Raw genomic sequence first — 21,998 nt, forward strand, 5'->3', positions numbered from 1 at the left:
TTCTTTTTCAATTCCTTGGTTGTCGGACTTCCATATTCAGGTCCATATTCTGGCAGTTCTTGTTGTTTTTTGGTTTTAAATTTGTTGTTGTCTTTCTTTTGGTTGTGCAAGGAAGCAAAGCATATCTACTTGTGCCTCCATGTTGTCCAGAAGTCTTTTAGTAAGTATATTCTAGTATATTTTAATTCTTTTAATATTTTAAAATAGTTATTTTAGTTACTTCCTTAGCAGTTGTTCTAAAGCTTAACATGTATATCTTAACTTAGAATGTACTTCAGATTTATACTAACTTGATTTCAGTGAAATAGAGAAACATGACTCTTATATAAAAGTCTATTTCTTCTTTTCTCTTCTCTCATGGTGTTATAATTATATATACATAGAAAACATCTATATATGTTGAAACTCAACAATATATTTTTATGCCTACTAGTTTATACAATTTTAAGTCATTTAAAGAGACCGAGAGTAGAAAGGAGAACAAATGTGTATGTCATGTCAACCTCGCTACTAAATATTTTTGTGTGCTTTTTTTAATCATTTGTTTTTCTTGATTTGAGTTACTATTTGGCATCATTTTCTTACTATAGTGGACCTTTACTTCCGTCCCTCCCTTTGTGTTCTTATTGTCAAATACAGGAGTAGGCAAAAGTAGGGTTACAGTTCGTATGGAAACAGACATGCAGGGTATGATTATTTCAATAGCCTTATTAACTGCAAAGACGGTCACCACAACTGTGAACCCCCTTTTGCCCACCCCTGGTGTATTATTACATTTCTTTCTGTATGTTATAAGCCCAATAATCCAATTATATATGTCCTGTTTTAAAACAGTTGCTCTTCAACTGTATGAAGAAAAGGAAGGAGAAAAAATATGCATTCACACTTTGATTTGTAATGATATGAATGCCTTTGCCAGCACTCTGGATTGGAAAATTTGATTGAAGACTAAACAACTACCTGTAGTAACCTGCTGGGCAGACATTTTCTTTAAGTTTGTGAATGTGCTTGTAACATTTTTCTAACATGTATAGATAGTAGCCACTTTGAAGTCTCTCTTGCTCATCTAACACCTGGGCCCTCTCAAAGGCAGTTCTGTTGTCTCTCTCTCTTTTCCTGCGCAAGGGTCACACTTTCTTACTTTGTTGCATGTCATCATTTAATGGAGATCCTGATTTCCCTGCTCTCTGGGACCGTTGTAATTTTATTTGTTTAGTAACATAGCAGAACTCTTTTAGTGAAGTCTCTCCTCCTCCAAATGCATCCTCTAGTGCTGCCCCTCAGAGGAGGCGGTCTGGGGACTCACACAATTGCCCTGGGAGGGCTGTGATTTTAGCAGGGCTCTTGGGACTTCTTCCTCTGACCTCTCTGTTAGGCTGTCTGCCTGTGTTTGTATCACAATGACCAGGCCTCCACTAATTGCTGACCGATTGCTCTATTATTTTCAATAATGCTTTGGGGCATAGGTGGCTCCACAGTCAGATTGGATTCAATTTCAGTCCTTTTTCCGGGCTAAGTCTTTGAGGACAGTCTTTGAGTTTCTGACCCCTTTCCAGCTTTTAGTTGTTATTTTTTCCAGGCTCTTTCTGGTAAACTTTTACCTGGTCGTTGTTGGAGCTTTTGTTCTCATGGAGCTACCAGCCATCTCGTAATTGCCTACAACCAAAACCTCCATCTTTTTGAGAGTTCCCTTAAGGCTTGAGGTCTCCCACCCTCTGTTCCATAGAAAGGCAGTTTCCTTGGAAGAGCTTTGGAACTCTTCTTTCTTAGCCTACCTCTCACTACGGGGGAAACCTCTGTGTTTAGAATCGTAGGTGGAATTAGCAGCCCGCTCCTCTTGGAGCGACACCACTGCTGTATGTGCATGGTACTGGGTGGGGCTGGTGGCCTTTGTTCTTTGCAACTTGCCTCTTTTGGCAAGGAACCTCTGCCCATTAAGTTAGGTGAGGTGAAGCCTATTCAGCCCTGGTGCTCTTAGCCTTCTGAGCTGATCCTGGCATTTAGCTTCCACCCTATGAGTTAGAGGGTGAGCTCTAACACTTCTCATGCTTTCTCCTTGAGTAGAACTTCTGCCAGCCAGAGCTGGGGGCGTGGCAAGTCTTGGCAGTCTCCTGCTCCTGGTTAGACTTCAGTGGCCTGGACGAGGAGTTGAAGGATGGAGCTCTTGTTCTTGGCTTTGCATGCTTACTTGGGGTGACTTCTGTGTTACCGAACTGGGCGTAGGGTGGGGGGAGGTAGAGAAGGTGAAGGATGAGGGCAGGTAATGGGTTAGATATCACAGACTGCTGCTGTTCTTACTAAAATTTAGCAGATACTCTCGAGTAAATGGTTATGGTTGCTCTTAGTAAAAGATATTTAGACAGTAAATCATTATTTTTTAAAAAATAATTTTTACCAGTTATAGCTCTGTGGGGAGAAATTTGTTGAATTCCTCCTCGTATTGCCATTCTGGAGGTCAGCTCCATATTCTTGAAGCATTAATTGGTATTCTAATCCATGGTGTTTGAGATACTATATACCTTACTAACTTTATACATACTGTGTTTATATTCTGATTCTTTGTTCATACCAGGGATTTATTTAGAATATTTACAAAATACTGATTCACACTGTCATGCACCGTTATCATGTATCTCTTTATTCAGGTGAAATATATTTGTGAGAATATATTGGTAGCATTTTCTCTCAGATACACTTTAATTAATTAAAAGAATATTTATATTGTAATGTTTCTCAAAAATGCATTGTGTTGTTTAGTTATACACAACATATGCATGCATCTCAGACATTCTTGAGCAACAGAATGTACAAATGAATACAAACTGTGTGATTCCATTTTGTAAAGTACAAAGACAGCAATGACAAATCTTTGCTATTGAAACCAGAATAGTGGCAGAGTATCTATTTTCACATCCGAGTGCTGATTACTTAGTTGTGTTCATCCTGTGAGAATTCACTGAATTTTAGAATTATGATTAGTGTACTTTTCTGTATGTTTTATTATACCTAAAAAGTTAAAAAGTGTTTTATGGGATCCATATGAGTTATGTAGTTTTAACTGAATATAGTTCCAAGTAAATTTATTGTACCTAGCTTTTTATTTATTTTGATACATAAAACTGATGATATTGATCCTCTAGTTTTAAGGATAATAATTTCCTACTTTTATAAATAAAAACAAAATTCAAAGTATAAATTATTATAAAATCATTAACCATTATGTTTAATATTGTGTTTCCTCAAAGCACTTTAAGGTACTATGAATCTGAAAATATTTTTCTAAAAATATGAAGTTTAGAGACAATATATATTTTTAAAAATATTGAAGTTTAGAGGATGTTTATGTTGAAAATTAAGCATGTTATTTCACAATTCCAAGGAAAATTCTATATGCAAGTTAGATCCTTTATATAATATATATATATATATATATAAAATTAGGGAGGTCTTTTTATCTTTTGTAATACATTTTTAAATTTTATCCTGTAGGACTATTTTGAAAGAAAGTGGGTTTGCCAGATACCTTCATTCAGCTGTTCTTATCAATGGAGCTATGCTTATTTTTGGAGGAAATACCCATAATGACACTTCCTTGAGTAACGGTGCAAAATGTTTTTCTGCCGATTTCCTGGCATATGACATAGGTATGTATCTATGTTAGGATTGTACAAAATAGGAAATATCAGAAAATTTTCATGTAGAGATTCTCACATACATTACTTGACAGCATGTGTATGTATCAGTTTAGAGAGATAAATGCAGGGGCAGATTGTGAATGGAATTCTCTCTAAAGTCAGCATAGTAGTAGCACAAGTCCAGGAGCAGTGATGAACTGGGGTGACTTTGTCGTAGAGACAGGGGCGCTGAGAAATCTGGGCTTGAACGTCCTTTTCAAAGGCTTTTGTATAGGCTATCCCAACGTGGGCGCTATATCAGTCTGTTTTGTTTGTCTGTTACCAAGAGTTTTGATAATGGGTAGATCAAGAGGGCTATCAAATTTTGTAAATTATAAGTAGTAACACAAGCACATTAGATATAGTGGGGATGAGTAAAGATGCATTTAAATTAAACTCCCCAGGTACACTTACTTGGTATAGAACACTAAGGGAATTAGAGAAAGGAATGTATTGGTTGTGGAGCAAAGGAAGTAAGATTTGGGATAAAATGAAAACTGAGAACTAGGAATGGAAGTGATAAAATAATCTTTTGCAGAGAACCAAAAACATGGTGCATAGTTACAGTTTATTTAATTTTAATTATGCTACCTATAATCCTATCAACTTCTGAACATTAAATGAATATATTTATTGAAATACTAAATTTAGCAATGCAATAGACTATTATAATAAAAATATTTTTCTTTGTACATCATAATATAGATAAAACCTGGCTGATATTTAAAATATATTTAGCAGTACTTTAGAGCACTTAGAGCACCTTTTATTGGTGGTATAAAGTAATATACCAATTTTAAGCTATTAGGAATCATTTTGATAAATAAAAATAAAAGAGACCAAAGAATAATATGCTGAATAGATGTAAGAAGTATACTCTTGCTTTTGAATACCAAAAAGGCACATAATCTACTTAGGAAAATTATTTCAAGTGGTAGCATATAAAGAAAATTATGACTCTTAGTAAGCACTTTGATCTTCATACTATTAGAAATTTGTCGGGAAGAAAATTCCTAGTAATAAAGCTAAGCATGCATCTTAACTCTGAGCTATGAGTGTCTGTCTGTGACTCATCATTAATAAGAATTCACTGTCTTGAGGATCTTTGGGCCCTACATAATTCCATATTTACTTTTTGAAAGAATAATTGGAAGTGATGATTCATGATGAAAATGGGATTGTCTTGGCTCTTAGAAGGCTTGTAAATCAGCGCCTGAGATCCAGAAAAAATGGATCCAATGAAGCGCTGAAGGCGGCTGGTGCGTGAGTGTTCACTGCCAGAGGGGGGCGTCCACCTGTTGTTTCGCCTGTGGTGATGAGGTAGTAGGTTTCGTTCCTACTAGGTAGGTAGTAGGTGGAGGTAGATGAAAGTTTTGTCTGTTTTTCTTATAAGAAAAAAAATACTCTGGGAAAGTGTAGAATTTTGTTGTTGTTGTTACTGTTAAACATCTATAAAGTGAGAGATTTTGAACTTCTCATTTTTGCAGAAGATTCTTCCAGAACCTTGCGCCCACTTTCTGTACTTTAATGAAGAAATTAGCACTGAGATCTTTTTAGAGCTTTCACATTGGGAATTTATTTTTATTTCTTGCCTATTGTTCACAATGATCATATTTTAGGGTTTATGTGCCAAAAAAACTTACTGAGGTAAAAAAAAATTAGAGGTGTTAGTTTCAGAGAGGTGGGGGGAGTGAAATATCAGATTATCTTTGTTCTAATTACTCTTCACTGCCTTCTGAGAGCTGGGTACTATGCTAAGGGCTAGGGCTTTATATACAATATCTGTAACCTCTCAAACAACCTTGTAATGAGCTGTTAATAAACTTATATTCCAGAATAGGAAGCAGAAGAGGGTGAAACTTGCCTAAAGCTTTGGGGCCAGTCAGCAGTGGAGGTAGCTTCTGTAATTTCCAGTTCTTGCCGTAGTCTTCCCACTCAAAGGTGCTGTGCTGTTGGGTTGAGTCCAACATATGTTCTTAATTTGGGCAACAAATTGCCAGACACATTATGTTTAATGATGTTTCTTAATTGTGTGGAAAGATAAAAGCAAACATCAGTTTCACTTTTCAAGGAAATGTTTAGATTGAAGGAAGGATAACATATTTTAAATAGCTTTGTATTTTAACAGGTTTTTGTTTTGGGTTTTTTTTGTTTTTTTTTTTGCTCTGTGTTAGCACTAACAACAGAAACATAATATAACCATGCAATTCAACCTAGGATAAATGCTTTTTTAAATTTTATCTCAGTTGATTATTTCTGTTCAGCTCCCAAAAAAATTTCCCCCTAAAATCTGTATCTATTCTTTGTTTTGTAGCATCAAATGTTGGAATATTTTCCTGGAAGAGTATTTTTCATATTTCAGGAAATGCCTTGCAAAATAATTATTTTCCTTATGCAGTATATTTCGTGGAAATAAAACACGATCATTGCATAATGAACCAACCATAAAATAGATCTGTTCTGAAAAGGAAAAAGGCCACCTTGCTAATTTCCCTCGCTGGTGCAGTGCTCTAGGTCTTTCATGGCATGTCTAGCTGGAATGTACCTGAACGCTTCTGCTGCTGGCCTTGTGTTCTATTGTGTTTAAACAAATAGGAATATTTGTGCTGATGCTATTTTTTTCATTGCTAAAAAATGCCCTATTTCAACCTTACTGCAAGTATTTTAGTAGCAGTATCGTTAATCTTTGGAGATATAACCCTGCCTTCAGAGCTCTCATTATCTGTGGTAGATACAGAGACACATGATGGTGATTTTGAAACATGGCCGTGCCGTGGCATCCCTTTTGAAGGTTGTAGGAGAAAAAAATTATGTAATTTGATTTTTCTTAGATTAGTCACCGGGCATCTGCAGTTAAAAAAGAAATGACTTGAGTGCACTTGATAATAGAGCCATGGCTGGGGAGTAAGACTGGATCGACTTCAATAGATACTGTGATATATTATTTAATGTCCTAGTGTGTAAATCTAGCTTGAAGTCAGATTTTGAATATGAAAACTATTGATTTTTGTTATTGTTTAGTGGTATTGTTATTGCACCTGATTCAAGATGAAAATGATCTTTCTGGCAAAGATAACTTTCTAGTGTATAATGAGGCTGAAGATACAATGGGAAAAGCGTATCTTACTGAGCTGATCTCATGTGACTAGATGTACTTATACTTTGAAACTCTTTGGCTGTGGAAAGTGAATATTGTCATAGAAATTAGTTTTCTGGGATGAGCGGGGAGAAAAGAAATCAGTAAGGTTGTTTTTTATATCTGTTAAGTTTCAGAAGGCGATTTGACTAGCGGTGTCAGTATTTACAAGCGAGAGAGTTTTATGAATTGAAACACCTTAAAGTCAAAATGAGTTTTGACACAATGTTTTAAGAGTATCATAAACTATGACCAAGTAGAATTTATTCTAGGAATTTAAGTGTGATTGATTACCAGGGAATATATAAATATAATTTATCACAAAGACTGTTTACTGAAGTCAATTCGTTATCAAGAAATGTATAAATATAATTAATTACATGAAGACTACTTATTGAAAACCCCATAAAATCATTTCAATTAATTGAGAGTCAAACAGTAGTACCTGCTTTGCCTGGCAGAGAGTAGAAACTAAATAAATATTTACTGGGTGAATGCCAGGGACAACATTCTGAGAGCAGCTGTCGGGGCGAATGCAGTGACTAAGAAAAGTGTGTGCTTTTTAGAATGTTTGGGAAGTTTTGACCTCGTGGGGGAAGAACCCGGTGAAACACCATCATTGAAGAGCTAGTGGAAAAAAGTTTTTAGACAACACCCAGAAATTTGGTTTCTGTTACAAAGGTATTCAAATGGTTAAAGGGAGGTTTTCTCTATATTCGTCTACTTTTGAGCCTGGTCCATACAACCTTTGTGTTCTTTTTAGCATATTTCAAGTATACAACTAAGACTGACTTATGAGCTAGGATTTCAGGTGGAAAATTAAAGGAATTTTTAAAATGTGTCCTTCAAGCATTACGAATGTATATTTTCATGAAAATATACATTTTTCATGACTGTTTGTAGGAAAATTTGCAAATGAATGTGCATTTTCCACCTGTACTACTTATGCGTAATTGATAAACCAGTGTCCAAATGCCAGTAGAAGTTCTTAATGTGGTCATGAACTAGGTCAGCAGCCCAACAGCACAGTTTCCTGATTTCTGAACTTTGGGTTTGAGAAAACAGTAACTCATTTTTCACCTTATGCGTACTGAGCGTGCAGCCTGTACATTAGCATTTAGTACCTTGTAGCACAGTTTTTAAAAGCACATCCGTACCCCACAGTGTACATTTTACTTTGTCCTTGATTCCCGTGCGTGTAGCTTCCCTGTTGTTACGGAACGGTGTTTCTGTCGGCTTTCGTGACGTCGGGAGCTGTGTGGATTTGCTGTGATTTGTCTAGCCTTAAACTTTTCATGAAGTGGTAATGACTTAAGTGCTCTGGAAATATATTTTCTTCTTGGCAACCCCCCCCCCCCCCCCATAATTATTGACTGTAGTCAGATTAATAATGTAAGAGGCTTCACAATGTAAGCATGGGAATAGACCGCATGTAAGCAAATGATATTAATGTGATACCGACAAATTCTGCTCACAGGAAAACCAATCCCAGTTTTAGAGAGAATCCCGATCTAGAATGAGAAAACTCAACAACAATTTATCTAGCCCAACCTTCTGTTTAGTAGTTATTGAAAAAGCTGGAAGGGATAAGTGGAAAGTCTGTTTGTAACAACTGCCCCTGTCTCTTTCTGTCCCCATTCTGCTGCAAATTCCTGGCAGGTGGGCAAATACCGGCAAGCATGAAATGCTCTGCCTGTAGATGCAAAAATTGCTCACCTCAGCTGGCTATTCATAAACTTGAAAGTGAAATTCTATTCATCCTAAACAGTTTTACGAGTGAGAACAATTTGCCAGCTATTTTCAGAAACCGTGGAGGGAGATTTGCATTTATTGTATTGTATCAGTCAGCACGGGTCAGGTTATGTGGTGGCCACGAACAGCCCTGTCACAGCCCGGGCTCTCTGGAAAGCAAACCCTGCGATGGTGTTTGGTGTCCAGGGTGCTGATGAGGGTCTTGGGAAGGGGCGGGGGGAGAGACTGGATGGGGCAGAGGGAAAGGTCAAGCCCACCTAACAGCCTCTGTGCCCATCAGAGTTGTCACTCACGGGATGAAACAGGACTGTCCTTGTGGGAGGGTCCCTCCCAGGAGCATAGGGCCTTGGGTGAGGGGGCTCTCCAGAGCTAAAGCAGTGTCTGCAGGGGCCGGTAGCTGAGTGACGTCGGTGAGAGTCCCTGGAGGTGGGTTTAGTCAGCACATTTCCGTGTTCGATATAATTCATTCTTTGAGCCACTCAGTCCACTTCTTCAAATATATTTGCTGAAAGCTCCTTTTGGATGCCAGCGGCCCTTCTCCCCGGGGAAAACCTGGCTCATTGCTCTGGCTCTGCAGCTGGTCTCAGGGCTGGAAGCTTCCTCCATTATTCTTTTTAAACGTCCCTTACCATCAACTAGGACCTCTCCCGGCCTCTGGCTCACCTGGTGGCATGACCCAGACCCTCACCCTTAGGTATCCGAGCCCCTGATCAATATGTTATCTCCTGCCCTGGCTGGTGTGGCTCAGTGGATTGAGTGCCTGCTTGCCTGCAAACCAACGGGTCATTGTTTTGATTCCCAGTCTAGGGCACATGCCTGGGTTGCGGGCCAGGTCCCCAGTAGGGGGCATGGGAGAGGCAACCACACACTGATGTTTTGCTCCCTTTTTTTTCTCCCTCCTTTCCCATCTCTCTCAAAATGTGTAAATAAAAACGATGTTATCTCCTACTCTGGGTTATTGTACTTGCCCATTTACCTTCACACTTGGCTCTAGGGCCATTTCTCTTTCCCCACAATGTGAATGAGGCACAGTTGGCAGGGTGACTTTTTCCTGAGCCACGCTGAGCGAGGCTGTCTTCTAAGTGACGTCTATTTTTGACTGTTCCCACACATCAAGCTGCCACATACATATTTCCTTCCTCTCGTTATCTGGGCAGAGACGATTCCCCACGTGGCCATAGCTGTAAGATGAGGGATGAACACGGGTGCACCGGCGGTGGATGCAGGGGTCTGAATGAGCTACCTGTCTGTGCGTGTTGCTTGTGCACCGTGGTTGTGCTCACGCTGGATCTGGGGTACCACTTCCATTCCACGTTCTTACAGTTACTGGGGACAGAGCCAGCTTAGACATCAAACTCTGAACACATGGTCACTTGAAAACCCATGGCAGGGCATGGCAGGAATAGAGGTGTAAAAATTTCCACTGTGGATGGGGAGGAATCAATAGTAGAGATATAGAAAGCCAAGTGGAAAAACGATCTGTGGGGAAAATAAAATAATGTTCATGAATGAAAATGCAGTCGGAGCAAGCTGCATGCCTTATCTGTGAATAATAGCACATAATATTTATCTAAAAAAATATAAGTACACAGGGAGGACGAAGGGGGGAAGTCTGTGTGGGCACACCTGCACGAAGGAGGTCGGAGATGTCTGAGGCTAAGAACTAAGTATGCCGCTGGGAGCAGGGAGGTAAATGTACAAACAAACTCTAGTTTTTTATTTGGAATTCAAAGTGCTTACTTCTGTGATTGTGGCATAGGCACTGGGAAGACAGGGCAAGAGGCCCTTTTATCATAAACCTTGTGGGGTCGTTTCACTTTTAAACTTTGCACATATGCAGGGTCTGGCAGAAGTAACGCCACTGAGTGCAGTTGGTAGGGTACGTGAATGTCCCGCACGAGGTGGACAGCAATTTGAACATTTCACCTAAAGTGTCACATGGTGTACCTGAGTGGGATATTGTTACGTTACAGAATTACATGCTTATGATTTTGTCATAAAAGATTTGGTATAGATTACCAGCTCATTAAAAACAAAAACAAAACAAAACAACAACAACAAAAAAACCCAGGGGCATTCATTGTGCCAGACCCTTTAAATTTTTTTAGTTAAAAACTAGCAAAATAAGAACAAACCAAAGCAGCACAGAAATTTAAAAAGGCACAAATAGTGGGTCAGGAATAAATGTTCAAAATGGTTCTGGGGAAAACTGGTATCTGGAAATATACTGAGAAATATCTGCGAAATGTGGTGTGTGGGAAAAATTGAACTTGGATCATTGCAAGAGAGGTAAAAGTAAGTTCCAAAGATCAAAGCAGTAAAGGCTGGGCTGTACATCTTTTAGAATAAAATGAGGGATTATCTTTAAAATCTTCTGTTAAAAATAAAAAGAACAAATCGAAAATTTGACCAAGTTAATCTACGCACTTTTTCGTAAAACAAAAATTGCATGACTAAGTGAAAAGACAGATCACAGCAAAGGAAAAGATATGGCAATTCATATGACCAGCAGAGGGTTGGTATTCAGAATCTTTAATAAAGAATTATTAAGAAAAATAGTCAACTAGAAAAATGGATGAGACTCGAACTGTGATTTTACAGAAGACCTGTAGAGGTGAAAAGGCGCTTGATCTCACTAGTAACTCGGAAAATGTATAAAATAAAACCATTCATCAGATTGGTAAAAACAAAAAACGTCTGATAGAGATTCATGTTGGAGAGAATATGAAAGAAGAAAACCGATCGCGTACTGCTCGTATGAGTATTGAGTCAGTGAAAGTACTTAGGAGAGCAAATTGTCAAAATCTATTGAAACTGATATTGTGCCTTTCCTTAAGCATAGTAAGTAATTTTACTCTTAAAAATCTACCTAGAGAAACTCTCAAAATGTGCACAAGAATGTGTGAATAACAGTGAGCATACCAACATGACTTGTGGTGGGAAAAGTCTGAGAAAAGGCTGAATGACCATTACCAGATGAATGGATAGATACAGTAGAGTCATACAAAGCAATGGTATAACATGGTTAAAAGGAACGCACAGCACCACATATACGCATACATTTAAATGGGTTGTTGAATAGACATTTCTCCCCAAAAGATACACAGATGCTCAACATGACTAATTACTAGGGAAATGCAGATCAACCCCACAATGTGATGCTACATCACACCCAGTAGGATGGCTATGATCGAGAAATAGAAAATGAGTTTGGGTAAGGACGTGGAGAATTCGGAACGCTTGTGCACTGCTGGTTGGCATTTACATACAGCTGCTTGGAAGAGTGTGGAGGCTTCTCAACATATCACACATAATATCACCATATGACCCAGAAATGCCACTACAGGTATGCACTCAAAACAACAGAGAAGGACAGGAACAGTCACTCGTAAACCCATTTTTATAGCAGCTTCTTCACAGTAGCCAACATTGGAAGCAACCCAAGTGCCCACTGATGGATGAATTGATATCCATATCTATAGATACCTATAGATATCTATATCTATAGATAGGTATATCTACAGATATCTATAGATATAGATATAAATATATAGATATATAGATCTATGTAGATAGATATAGATATATAGATATAGATATATATCCTTATATATATATTGATATCTGTGTGTGTGTGTGTGTGTATTATTCAGACTCACAAAGGAAGGAAATTCTGACACATGCTACAGCGTGGCTGAACCTTGAAGATACTATGTTAAATAAGCAATTTTTCAACCTTTTTCATTTTTTCAAAAAATTATTTTATTGTTACTCAATTACAGTTGTCTGCATTTACCGCCGCCCCACTCCCCCCACGCCCAGCCAAACCCACCTCCCTCCCTCGCTTCCACCCACTCTTGGTTTTATCCATGCGTCCTTTATAGTTGTTTCCCAAAACCCTTCGCCCTATTATCCCCTCCTGCCTTTTCCTCTGGTTACTGTCAGATTGTTCTTAATTTTAATATCTCCGGTTATATTTTGCTTGCCTCTTTCTTTTGAAACCCTTTTCATCTTATGACACACATAAAGTAACTACTAAAATTCTGCAACACACTAAAATACATATAGTTTTTGCTGTTCTGACAAAAATAGGTATCATTTTGATTCACCCACACCAAGTAGCTATTGTTGTGTTGGCTGTTGTCATTTTTTTATTTGACAGTCTCAGGGGAAAGAGGTCAGTGCCCCTGGCTAAACAGTATTTGCATGTTTTAAAAATTCTTGCTCACACTGGTTGAAAAATCTCTGTGCTAAATGAAATAGCCCAGTCACAAAAGGAGGAAAACCATATGATTCCACTTATGCGAGGAACCTAGATATAATGTAGAATTATTGGGGAGAGAGGGAAATGGGGAATATTATTTCAGGGTGTGCAAACTTTTGGTGACTCTAGGGCACACTGGAAGAAGACGACTTGTCTTGGGCCACACATTAAATACACAAACACTAATGAAAACTGATGAACAAAATAAAGGTTTTAAGTAAATTTACAATTTAGTGTTGGGCTGCATTCATGGCCATCCTGGGCCGCACACGGCCCCCGGACTGTGGGGTGGACACCCCGATTCAGTCTAGCAAGATGAAGAACGCTCTGGAGATACACTATGACGATACCCGAGTTTGTAATGTTCAGTGTTTGTAATGCCACTGAACTACACCCTTAAAAATGATTACGATGGTCCAAAAAAGAAAGAAAAACCTAAAATCAAAACTCAGTGAGTTGAATAAACCAAGCGAGTTGCAGAAGGATATCATTTTTTGTGTATATATATATATATGTCACTTGTGTTAATATAAATTTTTAGAACCTATACAAAATACTATTCATGTATCATAAATATAAAAACTCATGAGCAAATAGAGGACAGTGGTTGCACTTGAAGAGGGAAGATATTATAAAATATTCTTGTGGGTACACAAGAAAATGTTATCTGTAATTTTTTCTTAAACAACTGTAGTAAATGTGATAAAATAATGGTTTTGACAAACCTGGGTAGTGGCACATGCGTTTGTAATGCTATTCTTTAGACTATTCTGTGTACTGAAAATTTTCTTTTTCCTAAAGGAGAATATCTCATACAGTTAGAAGAAATCTTAAAAAGCAAAATTTGTAGTTATGCTCATTTTATTCTATTAGCTCTTTTTCCTAACTCGCATCTTAGATAGTTTTCCTCAGTATATTTTATGCCTTTCATCTTGAAAATCTGCCTTCCTTTCTTCCTTCTGCCTGGCTTGTACTGGATGTCGGGCCGAATTACTTACCTTTTCCTCCAAGGTGGGCTCAGATTGTTGGGTCATTTTCTTTTCTGGACTGTGGATGTCCAAAAATGACCTTGAAGGTTCTTCTTTGGAGACTTTTATAATAAACTGATTTCTGGAAGTCCTACTTTCTGAAGCCCTACTCTTTCATCTGACGCTTCTGTTTTCTTTGTCTGAAGCATATCCTGGTTTCTAATTCTGTTGCTGAAATCCTATAACCAACACACAGTTTACAAATCAGCAGTCATGGGGCATGTGTGTGTGTGTGTGTGTGTGTGTGTGTGTGTGTGTGTGTGGAGATTGTACGGAAAGTCTGAAACCTGTCCTTCCCAACCAGTGAATTCTTTGTCACCTCTTTGCCGAAGTCTGTGGCCTTTTCAGGTCGCACCTCCTCTCCACATGCGAATAATGCTTTACAATTCTTTTTTTTTGTTCTTTTTTATTAAATTTATTGGGGTGACACTGGCCAATAAAATGATAGAGGTTTCAGGTGCACCATTCTACAACACGTCATCTGTGCACTGTGTGTTCACCGCCCAAAGTCAAGTCTCTGTCCACCACCATTTGTTTCCCCTGTGCCCTCCCCCTCCCCCTCCGTCCCCCCTTCTCCCAGGAGTCACCACACTGTCGTTCGTGTCCGTGGCTTTTTTTTTCTTTTTTGTCTTTTGTGCAATCCCTCCACTCCTTTAGCCCCCTCCTGCTGTCAGCCTGCTCCCTATGAGTTGTTTGTTTTACTTGTTAGTTCATTTTGTTCATTAGACTCCACGTGTGAGTGAAATCATGTGGTACTTGTCTTTCTGTGACTGGCTTATTTCACTTAGCGTAATGTTCTCCAGGTCCATCCATCCATGCCGTTGAAAACAGTAAGGTTTCCTTCTTTTTAATAGCCAAGTAACTGTATTCCATTGTATAAATATACCGCAGTTTTTGTATCCTTGTATTTACTGATGGACACTTGGGCAGTTCCATCAAATTAGTTTTATAATAGCAAACATTCATAAACATAACTTTCAGAAAAAACAAATGTAATCGAATAGGCTTACAGAAATTGCCTAACTTGTCCTGGGTTGAATTGTTAGATATTTTTAACGTGAGGTAATACCAACTCAATCAACCTCACAGGATTCTTATAAAGACTACTTTAAGGGGTGGAGATGAAAGCACTTTGGAAGTTTTATAGTACTACACACATTTCTTCAATGAACTTGAGCGTGTTAAATTGGCATACTTAACCCTATGCATAGCCATCAATAATAGTATTTCCCAAAATGTGATTTTCAGAGCATTGGCTCTTGGAAAAGTCATAGGTGTTATGTGAAAAGTGTTTCTATGGATAAAACATTGTCAAAACACTAGCAAATACTCATCTGCTGGTAGACTATTGTTTTCATATCTTGGCTGTTGTAAATAATACTGCAATAAATCCACAGGCACATGTATCTTCTCAAATTAGCGTTTTTGTTTCTTCAGATAAATGCCCAGAAGTAGAGCAGCTGGATCAAATGGGAGTTCTATTTTAAACTTTTTGAGGAACTCCTGTACTACTTTTCATAGTGGCTGCATCAATTTACATCCTCACCAGTGTTGCACGAGGGTTTCCCTTTGCCCACATCTTTGTCAACACTTGTTATTTACTGTCTTTTGCTAATAGCCATTCTGACAGGTGTGAGAGGAGAGCTTATGCGGTATTGACTTGCATTACTGTGATGAATAGAGGTGTTGAGCATCTCTTCATGTATCAGTTGGCCATCTGTCTTTATCAGAAAAATATCTATTCACATCTTCTGCCCATTTTTAATGGGGTCATTTGTTTTTTTTTTGATATTGAGTTGTATGTATTCTTTGTATATTTTTGATACTAACTTCTTATCAGATATGTCATTTATAAATATCTTCTCCCATGTAATAGATTACTGTCTCACTTTGGTGATGGTTTCCTACACTGTGCAGAAGCTTCTTAGTTTTATGTAGTCTCATTTGTTTATTTTTGCTTATGGTGCTCTTAGCTGAGGAGCAGATCTGAAAAATATTGCTAAGGCTGATGCCAAAGAGTTTTTTTTTTCTAGGAGTTTTATGGTTTCTGGTCTTACATTAATAATTTAATCCATTTTGAGTTTACTTTCAGAGATGTTGTAAGAGTCATCCATTTTTTTTCATGTAGCTACCCAGTGTTCCCAACATCATTTATTGAAGAGATTGTTTTTCCTCATTGTATATTCTTCCCTCTTTTGCTGTAGATTAATTGACGGATGAGCATAGGTTTATTTCTGACCTCTTTATTCTTTTCCAAGAATAAATTCCAAGAATATTTTCCAAATATTCTTTTCATTTCTATTCTGTGTGCCTGAATTTGTGCCAGTACCATGCTGTTTTGATTATTATTGGTTTGTGATATAGTTTGAAATCAAGGAGCATGACAACTCCAGCTTTGTTCTCTTGCGAGGTTACTCTGGGTATTCAGAGTCTTTTGGGATTCCATACTAAATCTTTGATTTTGATAATTCTGTTTTTAGACATGCTTTCATTGAAAATTATATATTCTACTTAATTTTGTATGCATGTATATAAAGTTTGATTTAGCGATTTAACTTTCTACTAGATTTGCCTGGGATTGATGTTCATATATTATTTCACTATATGAACCTTGGTTTATTTGGTAAAGATAATGTCATTAAAATTATTTTCCTGTTGTCCAAAAATGTTTCTTAAGCTCTCCTCCTTTATGCGAAGTGAAATAAGCCAGTCAGAGAAAGACAAATACCATGCGATTTCACTCATATGTGGAATCTAATGAACAAACTGAACTAATAAGCAAAATAGGGACAGATTCATAGATGGAGAATGGATGACAGTTAGTGGTGGGGGGAGATTAGTGGGTAGAGGGACTGAGCAAAAAGGAGAAGGGACTCATGGACATGGACAGCAGTGTGGTGATTTCTGGGGGTACCGGGGTATGAGGGGACTAAATGGTAATGGGAAAATATAATAAAGATAAAAAAGAAGAAAAGATTATTTTCTAATATAAAATACACCCATTTTCTTTTCTTTCATTTCCTTTATTCTCATACACATAAATTTATTTGTGGGAATTTTAGGCAAAAGCCATTTCTATTTAAGAGATAATGCTAGTTGAGTAACCTAAATTGTAGGTCATGAAAAATTAATGAAAGGCTTTCTGACTTTATGTATTATATCATTAATATGACCAATGATTGTTTTTTAGTATTTGTATTAATTTTTTATTTTAATTTTTTGTTCTTCTGGTCTCTTTTTTTTTTTCCTAGCTTGTGATGAATGGAAAATATTACCGAAACCAAATCTTCATAGAGACGTCAACAGATTTGGACACTCTGCAGTTGTCATTAATGGGTAAAAGAAATACATTTATCAGTTTTACTCTCTGCATATTCTGTTATCCTTTCAGAACTATCATTTGTACTTAATGGCATTTGATTTTATGTATCCCTGCTGTACCGTGGAGTACCTTTTGGCTCATTAACCGTATTCTCCATTCTTTCTGTGTTTAAATGTGTTTAAGGGGCAGGGGGTCGTCGAGGGAAAGGTGCTGAGGTGCAACTTCAGACACTTAAGAAAGGCAGTCCCGCCTTCTTTTCCTTTCTCCAGAGACCAGATAGTGAATGACTTCCTTTAAAAAGATGACACTGAAGTGATAGAAAGGCTAGTAGTTCCTGTTTCTATCCAAGAGAGCAAGGGTAGTGAGGAGAATTCATTTCAGTTGTCATTACAAATGCATGCTTTTTGACAAGTCTTTTAACCCCTCTGGATTTGAATATCCTTAAATCCACTGGGAATTTGGGCTGGGTGATCTTTAAGTTACCTTCCTCTTACAAGTTTGTATGATTTTTCTATTTCCGTAGCAAAAATGTGGTAATATGGACTCAAGCGATAGTAAAAATATGCTAGCTCATTCATTAGCTTAAAATGTATAATTCGTAAGACCATGTTTATACGTTCATTTTATTTCCATTTTACTCAAATTATGTCAGCATTCTCCAATATAATACTAAAAGCAGGTAAAAGTTAACCACAATGAAACTGTAATTGGTATCAGTTGGCTTTCAAAATAGTAGTACATGAAATTCAGAGTGTAAATATATAAACTTTAGGCTTCTCTGTTGACAAATTGTGTTTTGTTGATTTCTATTTTACTTCTCTTAAATAATAGAAGGTATTATCGAAGTGTTTTCCGACTTTTTCCATTTATTATATTAATAGTATTTTTAGAGATAACAGTGTTACTGTCAGGGCATGTCACTCATCTTTGGCATTGGGAATACTAATCAATTCAGTGATTGTCTGGGATTTTCTTTATAAATTGAAATTTTGAAAATCTTTTTGACTATTTTACTCTTTTTGTGAATTTTATAAGAGGATAGTAAAATACTGTAAGAAGGTCTCCTTATCTAATTTCTAAATTTTATGTCTGTATTTAAAAATCACAATTTTAGATAGCAGTTCTACAGTGTACCTTATAATACATGTACAGCGAGTATCTATTTCTAAAACATTGTTTCCTCCCTCGGTAAAATAATGTAAAATATATATTTAAATTCATTTTTAAAAGTAATACACTCAACAGAGACTTTTGTTAATAGTGTTTCTTTAAGATTCTTGTTCTGTTTTTATTAGGTCCATGTATATATTCGGAGGATTTTCTAGTGTACTCCTTAATGACATCCTTGTATACAAACCTCCAAATTGCAAGGCTTTTAGAGATGAAGAACTTTGTAAAAATGCTGGTCCAGGGATAAAATGTATTTGGAATAAAAATTACTGTGAATCTTGGGAATCCGGGAATACGAATAATATTCTTAGAGCAAAGTGCCCTCCTAAAACAGGTAAAAGCTGTTTTTTCTTTTCTTTCTCACATCTCTGGCACATAGCCTCTCTACTTGGCTAGATGTAGAAATGCATTCTGCTTGTGAGAATTACCTTTGTAGTTTTCAGAAATTAAAAATTTATAATCCTCTAATTAGGAATCTAATGTTTGAACTAGACGGCAATTAATAATTTAATATCTTTATTAGCTATTTTTAGTTTTCTTTTAAAAATTCTGCATGTAAAATTACATATCAATATTTTATACATAACATGATCATATATAAAAATTATTTTCCTATGTGAGTGAAAAATGACTTCAAATAATTCTTTCTAAGAAATATTATATGCTTCAAAGAAACAAAATGAAGTAATTTATTATGCACTTGGTATTATTTTTTTCTTCCTGAATTATTGCCAAGCCAGACCATGAAGTTAAAAACAATTTCTGTAATTTCAATGATTAATAATGTTTTCTTTTAGATATATAGTAATACATTTTGTTCATAAAATTACCTGTGAGTGTTTTCTCCCTCCTCCATAATGTGGACATTTCAAATAGCTATAGATCGTGTAGATTCAGTAATTAAGATGAAGGCAGGACGTATTTAAAACCTTGTAAACACAATTAACCACGAAGCTGACTTCATACTGAAGAACTTATGTTGATATTGATGCTCATATTTATGGTTTAAAAATGTCTGAGCGATTCTTAAACAGATGTTGAAAATGCGTGAATCAAGAAGCGTGACATTTCCACTCGCATTCTGATGTGTCTCTCTCCCCCGTTCGCATTGCAGTGGCTTCTGATGACAGGTGTTACAGATACGCCGACTGTGCCAGCTGCACGGCCAACACTAACGGGTGTCAGTGGTGTGACGACAAGAAGTGCATGTCGGCCAGCAGCAACTGCAGTGTGGTCAGTACTCGAGGGTACACGGTCATGGACTTAACGTTGCTGCTGTGTAATCACTGGCCTAGCACGTAGTAGGGCTGCAAAAAATAGCCCTTCTCACATCAAGGCATTTAGAAAACTTGCAGGGAATGTTTTATTCCCTTATTACATCGCACTCTTAGTACATTGTCAGTTCAGTCCGCCATTTGTTGTTCAAATTTGTCAGTGTGGGTTCCATTTTGAGTCCAGTAACTTTTGCTTCTTTTCATGGACAAGATTGGGAAAATTCTTACAAAGCTGATTTAAAATAAAAAGATTTATGGCTGTAAAATGCTGTCTCCAGTGCTGATGGAAATAGGATTATAGGGACTTATCGAAATCATTTCCAGGGAGATCTCGTCAGTGGTGGTGTGGTCTAGCACGTCATTTACATACCCTGTGTGTAAAGTTTAACCCGAGGCCGTGGCCGTGTCGGCTTCTCTTTTATTCAACGTCTGTGCTGAGATCAGTGCTTCTCAGCCGGAGGCAGTGTTGTCCTCTGAGGGACATTAGGCCATGTGCGTGGACGTTTCTGGTTGTCATGACTGTGTGGCTGACGGTAGCATCTAGGCGGTAGAGGACAGGGATGCCGCTGAACGTCCCACAGTGCGTGGGCAGACCTCCCACAGACAGTTATCTGGCTCGAATTCTCAGTAGCGGTGGGATCGAGGCACCCTGCTTTAGGTAGGTGCTTGAAAACATCATAAAATGAATATTCATGACAGGTGAAAACTGATTAAGAGCCGCAAAATTTAACCTTTTAAGTGGGTACTGAAAATGTCCTGTGTGTTAGATGTCAACAAATCGAAATAAAAATTTAAAAAGTATTTAAAAAAATGTATTTAATAGGATTAAAGTTTCCCCAGTTGGGCTATAGCTTAAATTTCTAATATGCATACTGATTTTCAACTAAATACAATATACATTGTTTTTCTCTAAATTTTTATTAATCAACAAAAGTGCCTGTTTGTTTTTCAAAATAGCAGGCAGAGATGAAAGGTAAAGAAAAGGGGGTTGGAAAATAAGTAAAAAAAAAACTTCTGTGTCATCTGAAAATTTTCTGCACTAACCAGTCATATTTCAAAATATTAAGTTTTATGATTCTATTCTACAATAATATTCAAAACTCAAAATGGAGGACAATTTTTAGTTACTGACTCATCAGTTGAATCTTTTTGCTTTCATACAAGTGGTTTTGAAATACAGGCAAAAAGCAGGTTTACAGTGTGAGTATGCAAAACAGAGTTTATTCTTGTGTTATTATTTATGAATGACTGTGCTATTTTCCACACAAGCAACTGGAAACCTACTTGTGCCCCACCCTGTATGCATTCTAGGGATGCAAGTTACTTTAACAACAATACATACTTCCATTTTATTTGTTTGAATGTTACTCTGACGTGACTCATCTTTGAAAATCTGAAGTACTTTTTCATGCTTGGTGGATTAATGTTCGTCTCATGAGTTATGGCGGTGAGTCATGTGGAAACAGGAGGAGGGAAGTAGAACGAGGTATAAGGGAGTATAAAGGACTAACATGGAGAATGTCAGTAGGTAAAAACTGCAAGCAGATTTTATTTGAAGCTTTGTTGAATAACCCTGAGTTCACCTGTGTCTGGACATTGACCCTAAGTGAAAATATGCATATCCCAAAAGTTGTGGGATATCAATTTGCTATCAAGTATTCATTTTATAAGGTGCTTTTTTTGCTCTCTATTTTATTTTTGCTAATGCTGCGTTAACAAGGAAAGCAGTGGGCGAGGTGGTGTAAGTGAGCAGATGGTACTCACTTGTAATTTAGACTTTGATGTAATGTGTCTTTCAGACAGTTTTATCGCGATGTCTGGTGATTAAGCTAAACCAAATGCTAATGGGTACAGAAAGGTCCACGAGATTTCCGTGTAAATGATGTCCACTGATACCCTATTTCATTATTTAATCATATTTACTGCGAGTTGCAAATATTGAGCTCTCATAGTTCAAATAGCCTGCTTACTTCTCCCAGCTTTTCATTTTAAATTCCCTTCTATGTTAGAGTGAAGACCAGTAATGGTTAGTCTTCGTAGTCTGTTTACAATGTTCATCTGCTTCATGAGGCCAAAAAATGCCAGCCATGTTTCAGAATAGCTCTCAGCTTTCTTCCATAATTGATTAAATTGGCCCGGCGTGCAAATGAAAGATGGTTTCATCTATTGTCCTGGTTCAGCACCAGTCAGTGACTGTACCGTCATTAATGAAGAGCAGTATAGTTAGTTACTTGGAGGGTGGCTGTAATGATGTCATTGTTATTCTAAGATCCGGCTTTTGTATGTTATTCTTTCCCTCATTCTAAGATGATGTTTGGCATCTCAGTAATTCTATTTGTCCAAAGAGTCGAGTAAATTTATTTCTCTTGTTAGCTGGC

General features: G+C 37.2%; 1 protein-coding gene across 1 annotated transcript in view; it reads left to right on the forward strand.

Annotated features, from left to right (window-relative positions):
- The window catches only part of ATRNL1 (attractin like 1), a 506,174-nt gene that overhangs the window by 84,945 nt on the left and 399,231 nt on the right, over positions 1 to 21,998 (forward strand). The window contains exons 10-13 of the mRNA XM_045854498.1: positions 3,490 to 3,644; positions 17,106 to 17,190; positions 18,472 to 18,680; positions 19,461 to 19,579. Coding sequence (XP_045710454.1) covers positions 3,490 to 3,644; positions 17,106 to 17,190; positions 18,472 to 18,680; positions 19,461 to 19,579 — 568 coding nt within the window. The remainder of the gene's footprint in view (positions 1 to 3,489; positions 3,645 to 17,105; positions 17,191 to 18,471; positions 18,681 to 19,460; positions 19,580 to 21,998) is intronic.

The sequence above is a fragment of the Phyllostomus hastatus genome, unplaced genomic scaffold, assembly GCF_019186645.2.
Source record: "Phyllostomus hastatus isolate PE091 unplaced genomic scaffold, TTU_PhHast_1.1 phas_scaffold_1066, whole genome shotgun sequence".
In the NCBI taxonomy this organism is placed as follows: domain Eukaryota; kingdom Metazoa; phylum Chordata; class Mammalia; order Chiroptera; family Phyllostomidae; genus Phyllostomus; species Phyllostomus hastatus.